General features: G+C 30.0%; 2 protein-coding genes across 2 annotated transcripts; one reads left to right on the forward strand and one right to left on the reverse strand.

Moving 5' to 3' along the window:
• Nucleotides 1–1,999: 1,999 nt before the first annotated feature.
• Nucleotides 2,000–7,213, forward strand: LOC119684003. The gene is made up of 4 exons (XM_038097933.1): nt 2,000–2,521; nt 5,695–6,306; nt 6,464–6,680; nt 6,765–7,213. The coding sequence occupies exons 1-4, from the start codon at nt 2,294–2,296 to the stop codon at nt 6,956–6,958; spliced, it is 1,251 nt and encodes a 416-aa protein (XP_037953861.1). The 5' UTR covers nt 2,000–2,293; the 3' UTR covers nt 6,959–7,213.
• Nucleotides 7,214–7,305: 92 nt separating this feature from the next.
• LOC119684004 lies at nt 7,306–9,419 on the reverse strand. The gene is made up of 2 exons (XM_038097934.1): nt 8,102–9,419; nt 7,306–7,763 (listed from the first exon to the last, which is right to left on the reverse strand). The coding sequence occupies exons 1-2, from the start codon at nt 9,225–9,227 to the stop codon at nt 7,564–7,566; spliced, it is 1,326 nt and encodes a 441-aa protein (XP_037953862.1). The 5' UTR covers nt 9,228–9,419; the 3' UTR covers nt 7,306–7,563.
• Between the last annotated feature and the right edge of the window lie 4,918 nt (nt 9,420–14,337).

Genomic DNA, 14,337 nt, shown 5'->3' on the forward strand with positions numbered 1-14,337 from the left:
CCGCCAGTCAGCCCGATTAGTTGCCTTCTGACGCCAGTTGGTAGTACCGAGCGCCCCCAAATCGTTGGTCACCTGGTCCTTCCACCGAAGATGCGGACGTCCTCTACCGCGTTTTCCACCTGCGGGTATCGAATCAAATACCTTTCTAGCCGGAGCACTTATATTATACATCACTATCTACATATCTATATCTACATCTACATAAATTTTCATATATAAATACGTTAGATGATGAAATAAATACTTTAAAATTTTTACACGTTATATTGCAATATTTTTAGTTAATTGTCTCCAGAATAGACATTTGTATTCAAAGTACACATTTATAGAGCGTGAAGAATTTATCAAAATTTATTCAAAAAATCACATTTCTACATTTCACACATTACTTGCAATCGACCTACATAATATTATTGAAGAATTTGGGTGTAATGGTAGTGCTCGAGAAGAATCCAATCAATTAACAAACTCCTAAATATACCGGTTCTTTAATAATAAGTATGAAAGAAAATAGACAACAATTAGTTCGACTTTGCTCTTAAGAATGGATTCAAATGTTTTCTACATGAAAATTTAAATAAGCGATTTTTACAATGTTCTTATTTGTAGAGGAAGTAATTTGCATTAAATTTAGTTTGTGAAATATTATATCTGCTACAGAAATGTTAAGACTACTGCAAAAGACCCTCAATGAATAGACTTTCTCGCAAAAAATGTTAACAATTGTTGTACACAACTCCAAGTAGGCAAAGAAAACGTTTAAGACACTAATCGGTGTATGGAAACATCATCATTAACTGCTGGAAATCATATCATCATATAGCCTTCTGATACTACTAACTTTTCAGTTAGAATTGTATAACCTATTTTGAAGAATATTTTATGGTTGAGAAGACTGAAAAAAATAACGTCACTTTGGATAAAATAAAATATATGATGAGTGGATATTAAAATTGAATCTATGCATGCGATCCGAAAACAACCAACCAATCGAGCGAATATATTGCAAAAGTTTTAAAATGATTTCTGTGATTATCGTGATGTGGGCCAAACAATCGTGATGTGGCTGTTTAACAAGAAATATTATTTTAAGATTATGCTCCCTGAAGGCAGAATTGAGAGCCTACAATTTTTCGTTTTTGCAACACGATAATGCCCCATATCACATTATCTTGATTCTTCGAAACCAATTCGCCAAAAACTCAACTAATATTGGTTCAAAACCATCGCAGCGTCCCGATTAATCCTGTACGGTTTGTGATTATTCCTTTAGCTATTCCTTTCCTACGCCTGTAGTTGCGCTTTGAAGGCCATTCCTTTAATGGCCTTAATTGGCTTTAACAATTATGTCTGGGATTCGCATAAATGAATTTGATCGAAATGAGAGTTCTTAAAAAACGATGAAATTTATTAAAAATAATAATTCCACTACTACTACTATTTTCCAATTCTCCCAGTGGGGCATAGGTCCTCAATAATTCTTCTAAATCTAACTCTATTTGATGCTGCTTTATAGATGTCGTTCCATCTATATCGTGCTTCAGTTAGCTCACTTTCGGCCAAACTTATTCACGTTTTCGCTGTCGCACCAGGTCTTCTGCCACCTTAAAAAAAATATTTTAAATGTTATAAACAATTTCACCATATACCCAGTGTTATTAAGTATAATTTAGATTTGCACTGACATATTTGTTTATATTTCGCATATGAACGAAAAACCCGTGCCTACAAACAAAATATTATGTAAGTTTTTATAAAAAAAAATTCGGAATATTACATTGATAAGTTGAATGAAATCAGTTGTGTTACATAATGAAATTTGCATATGTTTTACTTGAACAATACTCGTTTGTATAAATTAAAAATCTTAATATATTTTTTTCATATTTGCATTCTTAAAAATTCGCTCAGTGTACAGAACCTCAATAAATACACGAGCAAAAATTGACTTGATTGTACGGAAAGCTCTTATCTTGTACGGCGCTCTAAACGTTAAGCCGGCATATACTTTTACGAAAATCGGAGAGCAGAGAGTTTTTAATTAACACGTGAATATTAAAGATAAAATATATTAAATAAAAATTTAACCAAAATAACTTCAAAGGCATTTCAGACTCATTTTCGTTTAGCTTAATTTGGTGCCGGTCATTTTTGTGATCGTTATTCACACAAGTCAGGTGACTTAAAAAAAAAAATTTCTATTGTGTCGAATGTAATATAATTAAATTTATTTAAATACATTTAAATAAATTTACACACATTTGAATAAATTTAATTTGAAAACAAAAAGAAAATGGGTACTGGTGCTAAAGACTATCAACCTCCAGAATGGATTACTACTGATTTTTTGCAAGATGTTCTTAAGGAATACTTCAAAGACGATACCTTACAAGTCAGTAATCTTGTAATAAAAAGCACTTACACTGGTGACAAGCCCAATGGATTTGCTAGTGAAATGCATAGAGCTATCTTCCATTTAGCTCGCAGTGGCGTAGATGGAAAATTTTCCGTGATTATCAAGGTAGGACTTATATAAATCTGAAATATTTTTATATACAACAAAATTAAAGACTAGTTTATTTAAAACTAAATGTTAAATCGTACACATATAAATTATTTTCAATCACTTAGTTTCTTGTATAAATCCATATAAAAACTATGTGGTGAAAAAAATTTACTCAAATCCATTCAATATTTGTTTAAGAGATAAATAATCTCTAAAACTGACCTACACACAAATATTTATTGTGATAAATAATCAACAAGATATAGGTAAATAAGATTCATACAGTCTGTTGATCTAATTAAGTATGACGTGTCTGCCTTTACTTCTCCTACCGAACTGCTTGTGTTAGTGAATGGATGATCTGTTTCTTTTATTATGAACCAGTTTTACTATACCTATAACACACAGATCTGCCGGCTTACAAATTCGTAGACACTTAAAGTTCACACTCTTTTGATACAATGGGACTCTTCTGACAGCAGTACCGACTGTTAGGCGATTTCACGACAATAGTTTTAATAATTAATAATAATAGTTCAAAATCCTAAACTTATTTTGTTTAATATTAGTAATGCCTAAATTTCTTTTAAAAAGATCAACAATAATAATTTTTCTAGATCTTAAAGTAATTTAAACATTATTCATAGATCAATCACTTTTCTTAATTAAATGTGCTTTCAGAATATCCTATTCAATCTTATTTGAGTTTAGAATACAAATTAGATCTACATATAAATATTAATAGCATATTAAAATAATTATTAATAATGAGTTATGTAAATAAATAGTATAGTAGTATAATCGAATAAATAAAGTAAATAAATTAAAAATAGAATATAGGTATAATATAAGAAATATTAATATTGAAAGATATAGCTTTTTATTAAACTGGCTCTTTTATTTTTGACCCTGACGTCAGTCGGAGACAAAAAGTTAGTGCTTCACCCGCATATTAATTGGAAACAATATAAATCCAAATCCTATAAAATAATTATTAATAATGAATTTATGTGAATAAATAGCAATAGAAATAAATTGCGTTACATTGTTAATATATAAATATATAATTATAAATATTATAGGTGTGAATGCAAAGCAAACAAATTAATTCAAAATAATTAAGCAAACAAGCCCCTAAAATCAAAATTAATTAAACATTTATTCAATATAAATTATTAATTTTTTACATGATGAAATCTATCTACAAAATTGGATAGATTTTTAACATAGAATACAAAATCTATTTAAATTTATTTTTAAATAAAAAAAGTTGAAAATTAAGGAAATTGTAAATTACTTTCAATTTTCATATCTTCATTGCCAGACATAATTGTAAATATACCGAAACACAGATGTGGGCAACAAGCAGCCTAACATGGCTAACTATATGCTAACTATATATAAAGAAATTGAAACAAAGATTCTATATATATTGATTATTTTTAAAGTAAAACTAAATTTTTACAAATTTTAACATATTACTTTCATTAAAAATTTAATCCAACTATGATATTTGGTCTCTATGGTCAACTAATTAAAAGGTTTCCCATTTCTGTCCTTAACTTATCTCCTAAAAATAAGTAATCTGATAGTGTAAATTTTTTTAAATATATAGAAAAAATAATTTAAAAATAGAATATATAGTATAATAAATATTGATATTAAAAGATTATGGCTTCTTGTTAAACTGGTTTTGTTATTTTCGACATTGCCGTAAATCAGAAAAAATTTAATTATTGGGAACAATATCAATACATTAATTGGAAACCATATAAATACAACATCAAACAAAAAATAATAACTTATGATTTAACTAATTAAACAAACTTAAAGTTAACAAACCAAAATAACTGATCTTCCTTCTGAAGCCGAGTGACCATGGATGGTATTAGCCATCCTAATTAGCTAAATCGCGGTATGAAAAATATTAAGAATAATAGGTCGTACCGACAATCCCTAAGGATTCACTTTGTCCTATAGGCACATTGTGCTATAAAAATAATAATCAACTATAATAAACTAAACTAAATGTATAAACTATAATATAATTTTAATAGAAATGCGATTGATATAATTTTTCTGTCATTTTTATGACATATTTTCACATAAAAATAATATCATAAAAAAACGATTGCAAAAACAATCTATCGCATAAATAATAATATAACTACATATGAGAATCCATACATATGAAACACATATCTCTACTTGCCATGGATTGGTTAAACAACAATTATTGCAATAAACTATGAAGATATGTGTATTCCATTTTGATGAACTCAAAGATATCAAGTAGAGATGTAGTCAGGATTTCGACTTTGTGGAATAAGAGAACTAAAATCAATGCAGTCATATCAGCATGATCGAATTGGAAGGGATTTGAGTAGCTGAATACCCCTCTGAATTGATCAGACAAGCTATATGTACACATATACATCGATAGAAAAACACCGTTATCAATTGAACAAATTGAATATATATTACAGTGTGAAGGACTGATGCATCAACTCTGTTTTTAATATAGTTAAAGCACAGTGATGGAGTTTATATTTCTGGAAGGAGATATTTATTTTTTACAATTTCAGTTTTTCCATCAATCACAACAGTTAGTGTTGAGTGATCATTTCATATCATAAAAAAGAGTAACAACTCTATCAGAAAACCTAATTAGCTCTAATAAACTAAGTTACCTAGCTAAATTTTGGATTCAATAAGACATTGCAGTTGATCTAGAAGAAAATATCCACTATAGAGCAAAAATCTAGAAGAAGTCTTCAAAAATTATTTGCTTTTAAAACCTGTAAGCCCCTCTAAATTAATTTTTGGCCACAGGCCTGTCGTCAAATACAAATTGGCAACTCAATTCAATTTGGTCTATAGCCATCAAAGTGGTATTTTGTTTAAAAAAATAACCAATTTTAATTTAGATTAGTTTTTATGTTTCTAACTGGCAGTTTTTTGCTTTTATCTAATTATTTCTTTAGTTTGTAATACAGGTTTGTAATACAAATTCTTCTGCCGCCATCTTCCCAATTCTTTCCAAAACTAACATTAAGTATTTGTTAAAATTTTGTTTAAATTAAATAAAACATATTTTTCATATATTTAATTTCATTATTGTAAATATTACTTTTCGTAATTTAACTACAATAACTACATAGTTTTTTTTTGGTATCTACTAATTTTAGGACCATCCCAAGGGTCAGAGTGGGGTTGTGGCACATAAAAGTAAACTTTTCAAACGTGAAATTTTGGCATACAAAGAAATATTACCACGCATAGAAGAGATGCTCGCCTCAATTGGTGATAACACGAAAATTGCCCCTGCTTGTTACTACACCACTGAAACTCCAGAACCATTCATTATACTAGAAGACATGTCCGTGACTGGTTTTGAGAATTTTGAAAAGTGTCGTTTATTAAATTTAGATTATGTACTACCAACGATCGAAAAATTAGCAAAATTACATGCCTGCTCCGCTGTACTAGCAGCACAAAGGCCTAACATTATGGAATTCTTTGAAGAAGCAGCAATATCACGTAATCCTGATCGTAAGGACTTTCTCGTATTTTTTCCAGTTAATATACGTTGCGTTGCTGAAGAGCTGACGCACTGGAAAGGCTATGAGGAAATAACAGAAAAAATGTACAAATTATCTGAAAATGTTTTACAAAAAGCTGTAGAAATGTTTGAATCACACGAAGAGGGTTTTCGAGTTTTCAATTTAGCAGACATATGGGTTGATAATTTGATGTTTCACATAAACAATGAAACAAAAGAACCAGATGATGTCGTTATGGTAAGCTAATTATAATCGTAATAATTAATTTCAGGAATGATGCATAATAACTAATAATCAAATTAAAGATTTCTATGTGGCTATATACCTACCTACATATTCTATTATCTCCATTCTTTTAATACCGATTCTTTATCTTGTGTTCTATATCTTACAGTTGGATTATCAACTTTCATACTATGGCTCACCAGCTACAGACCTCAACTATTTTCTTTTTGGTTCCGTTAATGAAAATGTACGTAAGGTACATTTTAAATTTATTATCAGAGAATATCACCGCATTTTAAAAGAAACACTTGAAAAATTGAACTATACCGAACATATACCAACTCTAAAAGAAATCAATATAGAATTAATTAAAAATAGCTTACAAGGTATGGTTAAAATAGATATATATTTACAGTTTTAAAATAATATGAATTTACATTTATTTATTTATTATATTTTCAATTTTTTAGCCGTTATTGCTGCCACTTGTCTGACACCTATTATTTTGATGGATGCAGGTGCCATAACCAATTTGGAAAACTTATTTACACGATCGGAAGAGGGGGATCAGATCCGTCGTCAAAATGTGGAAAACCCGAAATATCGTGCCTTTCTGCAACGTACAGTTAAAGAATTTGAGTTGAATGGTTTTCTTGATCTATGAAGCACAACAATATATTTTTTTTAAAAACTACTTCCAAGCCAAATGAGTAATGTAAAATTTTCTAACTTGTAATTTCTTCAATTACATTCTACTACAAAGATTAGTTTTATTTCTATAATCTGACAGTTGAGGATCATATTCCGGTAATTAAGGACCACAAAACGTGATATGTATAACATACATAACGTGATATATATACAGAATTAAAAACAAATTTCTTGAAGTTTTAAAATTAAAACAAATTTAAAATAAATATCAAAATATAAATAATGTATGTACATATATATATTTAATAAATCAATAAAACACTATTCTATCTTAAGAAGAATTAAAGAAATAAAATTGTTTTTAACAAAATGTAGTTTTCGAATTTTCTTATATGATATTCTTATCTACAGTTATATGCCTAATAGAATTATCTAAAATGTTACTTAACAAATTATTAAGTGTAATTTTCGTGCTATTTTATTAAATAAATCCCTACCATTGATACTTGTCAATATAGTTCTCTAAACAATACTACATACTATATACTACTGTGTATTTGTTTTTAAATTTTTCTTTTAATTACATTCAAAGTCTCTGAGAAGAGAGATCTTGTCTCACTACTGATCAGGCTCCAACAAGCCCCTACGATCATATACTGGTAGAAACTTTTTAACAATTCTTTCACTGAATTCAGTATCATAGCAGCTGTCCTTAAATTTTACAGCGCGTTCATCTTCCAACATGAGAGCATTGAAATCAGCATCATGAGTATCCTCATTCCTTTGTACAGCCTGTAAAATACAGGATGCGCAAAATGCTAAAAAAAAAATGAAAATTATTTAATAGTTACAAACCATAAAAAATGTTTAAATTTAAATAAAATATATTTTCATATATTTAAAATATAATATAATATATTATAAAATTTAATAAAATATGTTATAATATAATAATATATGTCATGTTTGTATATCTAGAGTATAAGGACTAATGAAAACCCGACCTATTGGTAAGGTCGAATAAAATTTAAAACGTTTTTATATAGAAAACTTTTTTAATTTACACAAAATAAAATTGATGCCCCAGCTGAGTAAGCATAAATAATTAATTATCTTATTTTTTATAATTAATTAAAGCATATACAGTCATACTCACCATAAAAAGCTTTTTCTTCTAACTCCATATGGAAGCTGTGTAAACTTGGTATCTTAGCTTTGTAACGCAACTTTTTTAATGTATCCGCCAGAATTTCATAGTAATATTGTATCAGTTCATCTTCCACAGCTAATTGTAACTCTTCGTTCAATGATGTATTAAAGAAATAAAATAAATCAATTGCTGGTGAACCCCAAGCTGAGTATTGAAAATCAATTATAACTGCATCTAAAGGATTGCCACTTTCCTTATCATATTTTACCATCACATTATTGGTCCAGATATCACCATGTGCCAAGACATTCAGCCTACCTTCAAGTGGATCAAATACGCGTTTCGCTAATTCCATATACATTGGCCTCAGTTTTTCTATCTTTTGTGCATAATGCTCGTAGCCCGGCCATTGACGAAGACGTCTACCCATCGCCTCTAACAATCCCACAAAGCAAGGTGCATAATTGTCTGTATGACGATTATACATGCCGCGGTCGTAATGTTCTAAAGATCTAGGTTCACGTTCATTCAACACAGCACTGGCAGCATGCATTTTAGCCAATTTTTTTAGCACCATTTTTGATAAATTCTTATCCAAACCTTGCAAACGATCTGGATTGGTAAAGCCACGCATAGTGAGATCCTCAAAAATAAGTGCTGATTTCCTATAATCCACATTCATTGTTGCAGCAAATATTTGCTCATTATCGCCAATTTCACGTAGCAACGTGTTCAGTTTGGGTAGCACACTTTCATAGATGGACATCTCACAGTTGAAGATATCATAGGGTTCCATTATTTGTCGTGCCAATTCATCGCCCTCGAAACTTGTTTTCACGATATAATGACCAACTTGATGTTGGCCGGTCCCAGTGACATATTCGGCATTAATGCGCGTTAGAACGCCACCATAATTCTCACCACGTCCTAATGCTGGTGTTATATTGATATTGTTTACTTTAAGTGTGTGATCATTATAATATATACGTAAGCTTTTTTGTATATATTTTGTAGAAAGCCAAACTGGCGTATCCAATAAACTACTGCTCGTCGAAGAAGTCGACTCTCCGCGATTAAGACTGCGTATTTTCGATAGCTCCTCGGCCGTAGTCACGAAATGTGGTGCGGACATTTTGAAAGTGTGAAGCTTGTTTTATTAACTAGTTTTCTAGTTTCAAAATTAACTATTTTATAATTTATTCAGTAATTTCTCTATTTATATATGCGATTTTAAAAAAATCTCAAGTCAAACCTCTTTCGCGAAACGAAAAGTCATGCAACTACACGTGTTGGAAGCAGCTCGAAAACAAATTTCAGTCCGACTTTCGTTCGCGCTTTTATACTTCATCCCATCGCAATGCGTTGTTTGGATTTATCTAAAAATTTATGACATTGCAAAACAAGTTCTCATATTCATTTTAAATAAATTTAAAATGTTATATAGTTAATTATTTTCATTTTTCAAATCGAGAAATATTGTAAGAAATTGCGTTACAAGTGCTTAAGTCTATTAAAATTTATTTTGCTACTTTTTCTAAACACGTTTTCTAACTATTTACGAAGAAGAAAGCGGAAAGATTAATTATACGAGCTTCCACGAATTCTCAAAGTTCTTTCTGTAATAAAAATTATTAAAGTTTTATTTTAATTTGTTACTAATTAAGCATGTTTTGTATATTTTGTCGGTTATTGTTAACCAATAGAAACTAATGGGTAACGTTAACTATTATTATTCCAACTGACTTGAGTCATAGCCAAGGGTGGGACTTGAGTGGTTAAAGCCCCCTCCAAATTGAAACATTGAGCTGTACATGCACAAAAGCAATGTAGATAAATAATCATTGTCTGCAATTAAAGCCGAGTATGTATTTCGATGTGGAAGCATATCAACGAACGAGGCTCATATTGAGATTTTAAAATTAGTGGAACTTATTTTAGATTTTGACCCTACTGCCAATCAGAACAAATGGCTAGAATTTACAACAGATTGAGTGGGTTTACTACAATTTCAATACGTTAAAATGCTGCTATTGAACCAGATGAACTGATTGACCAGATGAACTGATTCTTTCGATAAAAGAAAAATAATCTAAACTACTTAAATTTTTAATTTGTATACCACTCTTGAGTATATTTCTAGGAAATGACCCATAATTGACTTAATCCCCTTTCAAGTATCAATCTTTCTTCTCTAATATAATATTATAAAATAATGATGTGGAATATATACCGTTTACATCATAATGAAAATAAGAAAAAAAGTGTGAGATAGAAACTGAGAAGGAAAGAGAGAAAAAACGGATGGAGTAAGAAAACATTTTTAGATGTATAGGCATAACTTACTAACCAAGATCAACCCCAACAAGTTTTCAGTATAAAATTATTCTTTCATATGTTTATCATTATTTCTATTCTCATTATTTGCTTTTATTTACTGCTTAATAGGGTTTGAAAGTTTTCTAACAGAAGTAATTATGAGAACTTTTCTAATATCACGAAAATAGGACTCATTAGTTTTAATAGCAGATATATTTTCTAAAAGGGTTGGGAACTAGTCACCGCGTCACTGCATCCTCGAGGATTATTGTGATAGCAGATATAACTTCAGTACATAGGTCAGGTTAACTAGAATTATTTCGAATTAAAACACTAAGCAAAAACTTTCGTTCCTTAATAACACCAATATGATATTAATAGAATTGAACTACAATTCGCAATTATTGCTACATTATAAGAACATTATAGTACCCTCGAAATATTGTCGAAATATTGATGTAAATAAAAAAATTTCTTAAAAACTATAAAAACTATATAAATAAAAATATATAATCATATTTTCGAACTTCAGGCAAAGTACAAAATTAGTGTCAAATAAATTTCACATCCTTAGAAGTGCATTACTTCCTGCATTTATTCTTCGACTTCTTGGAAATTACTGAACCGTTCTTCATTAAAATTGTTGCTTATCCCTAGGAATAATTGTGAGTATAATACAACTCCCCAGCTCTGCCATCTCAAATAATTTTTCATAGATACAGCAAACTTTGCCATATTGAAAAACTATTTTTTCCTGTTCATTTAACCCATCTGATCAGAAATTCATTTAATCAAGCAATAAATATATACGTTTCACTCGGTAATGGTAGCGTTAGTCGATATCGTTTTTTTAATTTTAAAACTCATATTACACCACATTGTTTTGAAATATGTACATATGATGCGCTCAAAAAGTACCGGATTTTGTAAATAAAACACATAAATTTAAAATGTATTGCAAATTTATTTTATCTTCTTCAAAATATGCTCCTTCTGAAGCGATACACATATGCCAACGCTTAACCCAATCTTCCATACACTTTTCGTAGGCCCGTGAAGGTATGGCTTTTAGTTCCTTCAACGAATTCTCTTTTACCGATTCAATCGACTCAAAACGCTTACCACGAAGTGGCAATTTGAGTTTCGGGAACAGGAAAAAGTCGCACGGAGCGATGACAGTGGTGTCGTGGTGAAGAATCCAATTGTTGGCTTTCCACAAATCTGGCCTTTTCTTACGGATGGACTCACGCAAATGCCTCATAACACCGAGGTAATATTCTTTATTGATGGTATGACCCACTGGCAAAAATTCGTAATTCGTAACACCTCGGTAGTCGACAAAAACAGTGAGCATAACTTTAATTTTCGAGCGACTTTTGCGCGGTTTTTTGGGTTTTGGCTCGTTTTCGAAACGCCATTCGCTCGATTGTTGACTGGTTTCGACGCCATACTCATAAACCCATGTCTCATCACCTGTTATGATGCGTTTCATGAATATAGAGTCGTTTCCATGCTCAAAAATCATTTCTTCACACACGTTCTTTCGGTATTCTTTTTGCAAAAAATCAAGGTATTTCGGTACAAGTCCAGCTGCAACGCGTCTCATGTCCAATATATCATGTAGAATGTGGTGAACGGATCCATTTGAGATGTTTAAGTCATTATCAATATCCCTTTCAGTCATACGACGATCTTCCAGCACAATTTTTTTGATTTTTGCCACGTTTTCTTCGGTATTTGTTATTGATGGACAATATTCGATCACTTCATGAAAATTCCAAACAAACTCGTTGTTCAACTGAATTTTCCATAGTAAAAATCGCTAAATGCACTTGAGGTAACTTCACATTAACAGCTGCTGTAAACAAAAAAATTTTTGAAAAAGGTCTATTACTTAAGGAATAACTAACGAAATCCGGGTACTTTTTGGTATGTACAAATGATAGGAATACTAGATTAGTATCATTGTTTATTGAGAGCATATTCTCCAGAAAATCACTTATCACCTCAAAAGCAAACGACAACAAATAGCATAAATGTACCGAAATGGGTACAACTCAAGAAAGCTTATTTAAGTATTAAACTTTGAAGCACAGTATCGCCATTTTGTTCCATAATATTTCATATAAATCGTTCTTCAAAATAGCACTACCAATAACACACATCAATTCAACTAAGCAAATACTTTAGCAACTAATGCATGATTGGGTGCTTTGCAAATAACTTTTCGCAATTATTTTCTGTTCTAATGCCACATTTCTCTGAAAAAATAAAAATAAATAAAATAGATCCATTCTTACTGAAGAGCAGTTTGACAGGAAATTTCTTCCCTAAAAATCTGTTCCTTTTGTTAACCAAAGAAATCAAAGAGGAAGCGTGTCTCCGTCTAAGTTTTCCCAACTCTTACAATGAGTACTTAACGAAAGGCATAGTTTTTCTAACTAAGCCTCAATTAATAAGTTCCTTGGATCTGGTCTTATTGTTTCAAGGCCAGGTTGACTGAGATGTTTTACATGTTGTTAATGACCTTCACGTATTATTGGCTTATTACAGACATCGATTGCAGTTCAAAGTTTTTTCTCCCTGAACAGATAAACAATGTTTTGGATAAAATTTACATTTGGTTTTACTGTTTTTACTGTTTAAATTATACTTGAATATAGTAGTAGTATATGGTAGTAGTGCCTATCAAAATATGGCAGCTTTGAAGACAAATTTATTTTTCCATGGTGTGGTATATATCACCACACTTGGAAAAATTATTTCCACTGAAGCTTTTCAACTTATAATTCTCTCTTCTTCATCTTTTCAGGTTTAACAGTTCCTTTGCGATCTTATTTGAGTGCTGTAGTAAATTTTAATCTATAAGGAACTGAGATAAAATCCTCAAAACTGACTCTAACCAACATATACGAAGGAAACAAAATTCAAATTCAAATTGATCATTTTTAAAATTGGCTTTCTTCTCAATGTTGATCACACATCAAAACTATATATATTTTATATATTTATATATATATATTCATATATGATTATTAAATTTCTGATTCGTTATATTTTTTTTAACCCCTTTGCAAAAATTTTTCTGAATTCTCAACGCAATCTGAACTCTTTTTATAACCGCAGCTACCAATTTTCGATATTACATACTATTGATAAAAACAAATTTATATATAAAACTTTAAGCTTTCTTAATTAGATATATATTCACCTTCCAGTTGAATGTAATTAAAATAACTTTATTACTTAATAAACCTAGTGTAGACAAACGGGTACGGAAATGTCACGTACGCAGAAAAGTTTGAGAAGCTATTAGCTAATAACCGATCTGAATAGATAAATTTTGTTATGGCCCTATGCTCTTCCTAGGAGTTGAAAGACTTTATATATGCTTAATAAATCCGCCTCACAAATGCATTAAAATATATAAAAGTTAAAGACAATTTAAGCACTAAAATAAACATAAGATAAGTTATGAAAAAGTGCCAGGTGGCTGCACTAAATAAATCAAAGAAATAGATAAATACACATTTTAAAGTTAAAATATTGCTTATATATATTAAACAATTAAATTATAAATTTAACAAATTATCAAATAATTTATATTTAAATAAATAAATAAATAAACTGAAAATTGGGTGAAGTCTACTTATTGTAAAATATGGACCTGGAAGTCTAAAATAGATAACTACGAGTATAATTCAATTTCTTTAAGTAATTCATATAGTAATAGTAATGGTTATATGAGTAATAGTATAGCACAACATGGCAATGCAAAGCAGTTTAATCTTGGATTAATATATAGGGCTTAATGACCAACTATAGCGTAAAGTCACAGGTCTTAAAAAATATTTAACCGCAACTTATTTTCTTAATGCTTTTTAACATTTCCAATTAATCGTTGAAGTGCAAAAACCTATTACTTT

This window comes from Teleopsis dalmanni, chromosome 2 (assembly GCF_002237135.1).
Source record: "Teleopsis dalmanni isolate 2A chromosome 2, ASM223713v2, whole genome shotgun sequence".
Taxonomy (NCBI): domain Eukaryota; kingdom Metazoa; phylum Arthropoda; class Insecta; order Diptera; family Diopsidae; genus Teleopsis; species Teleopsis dalmanni.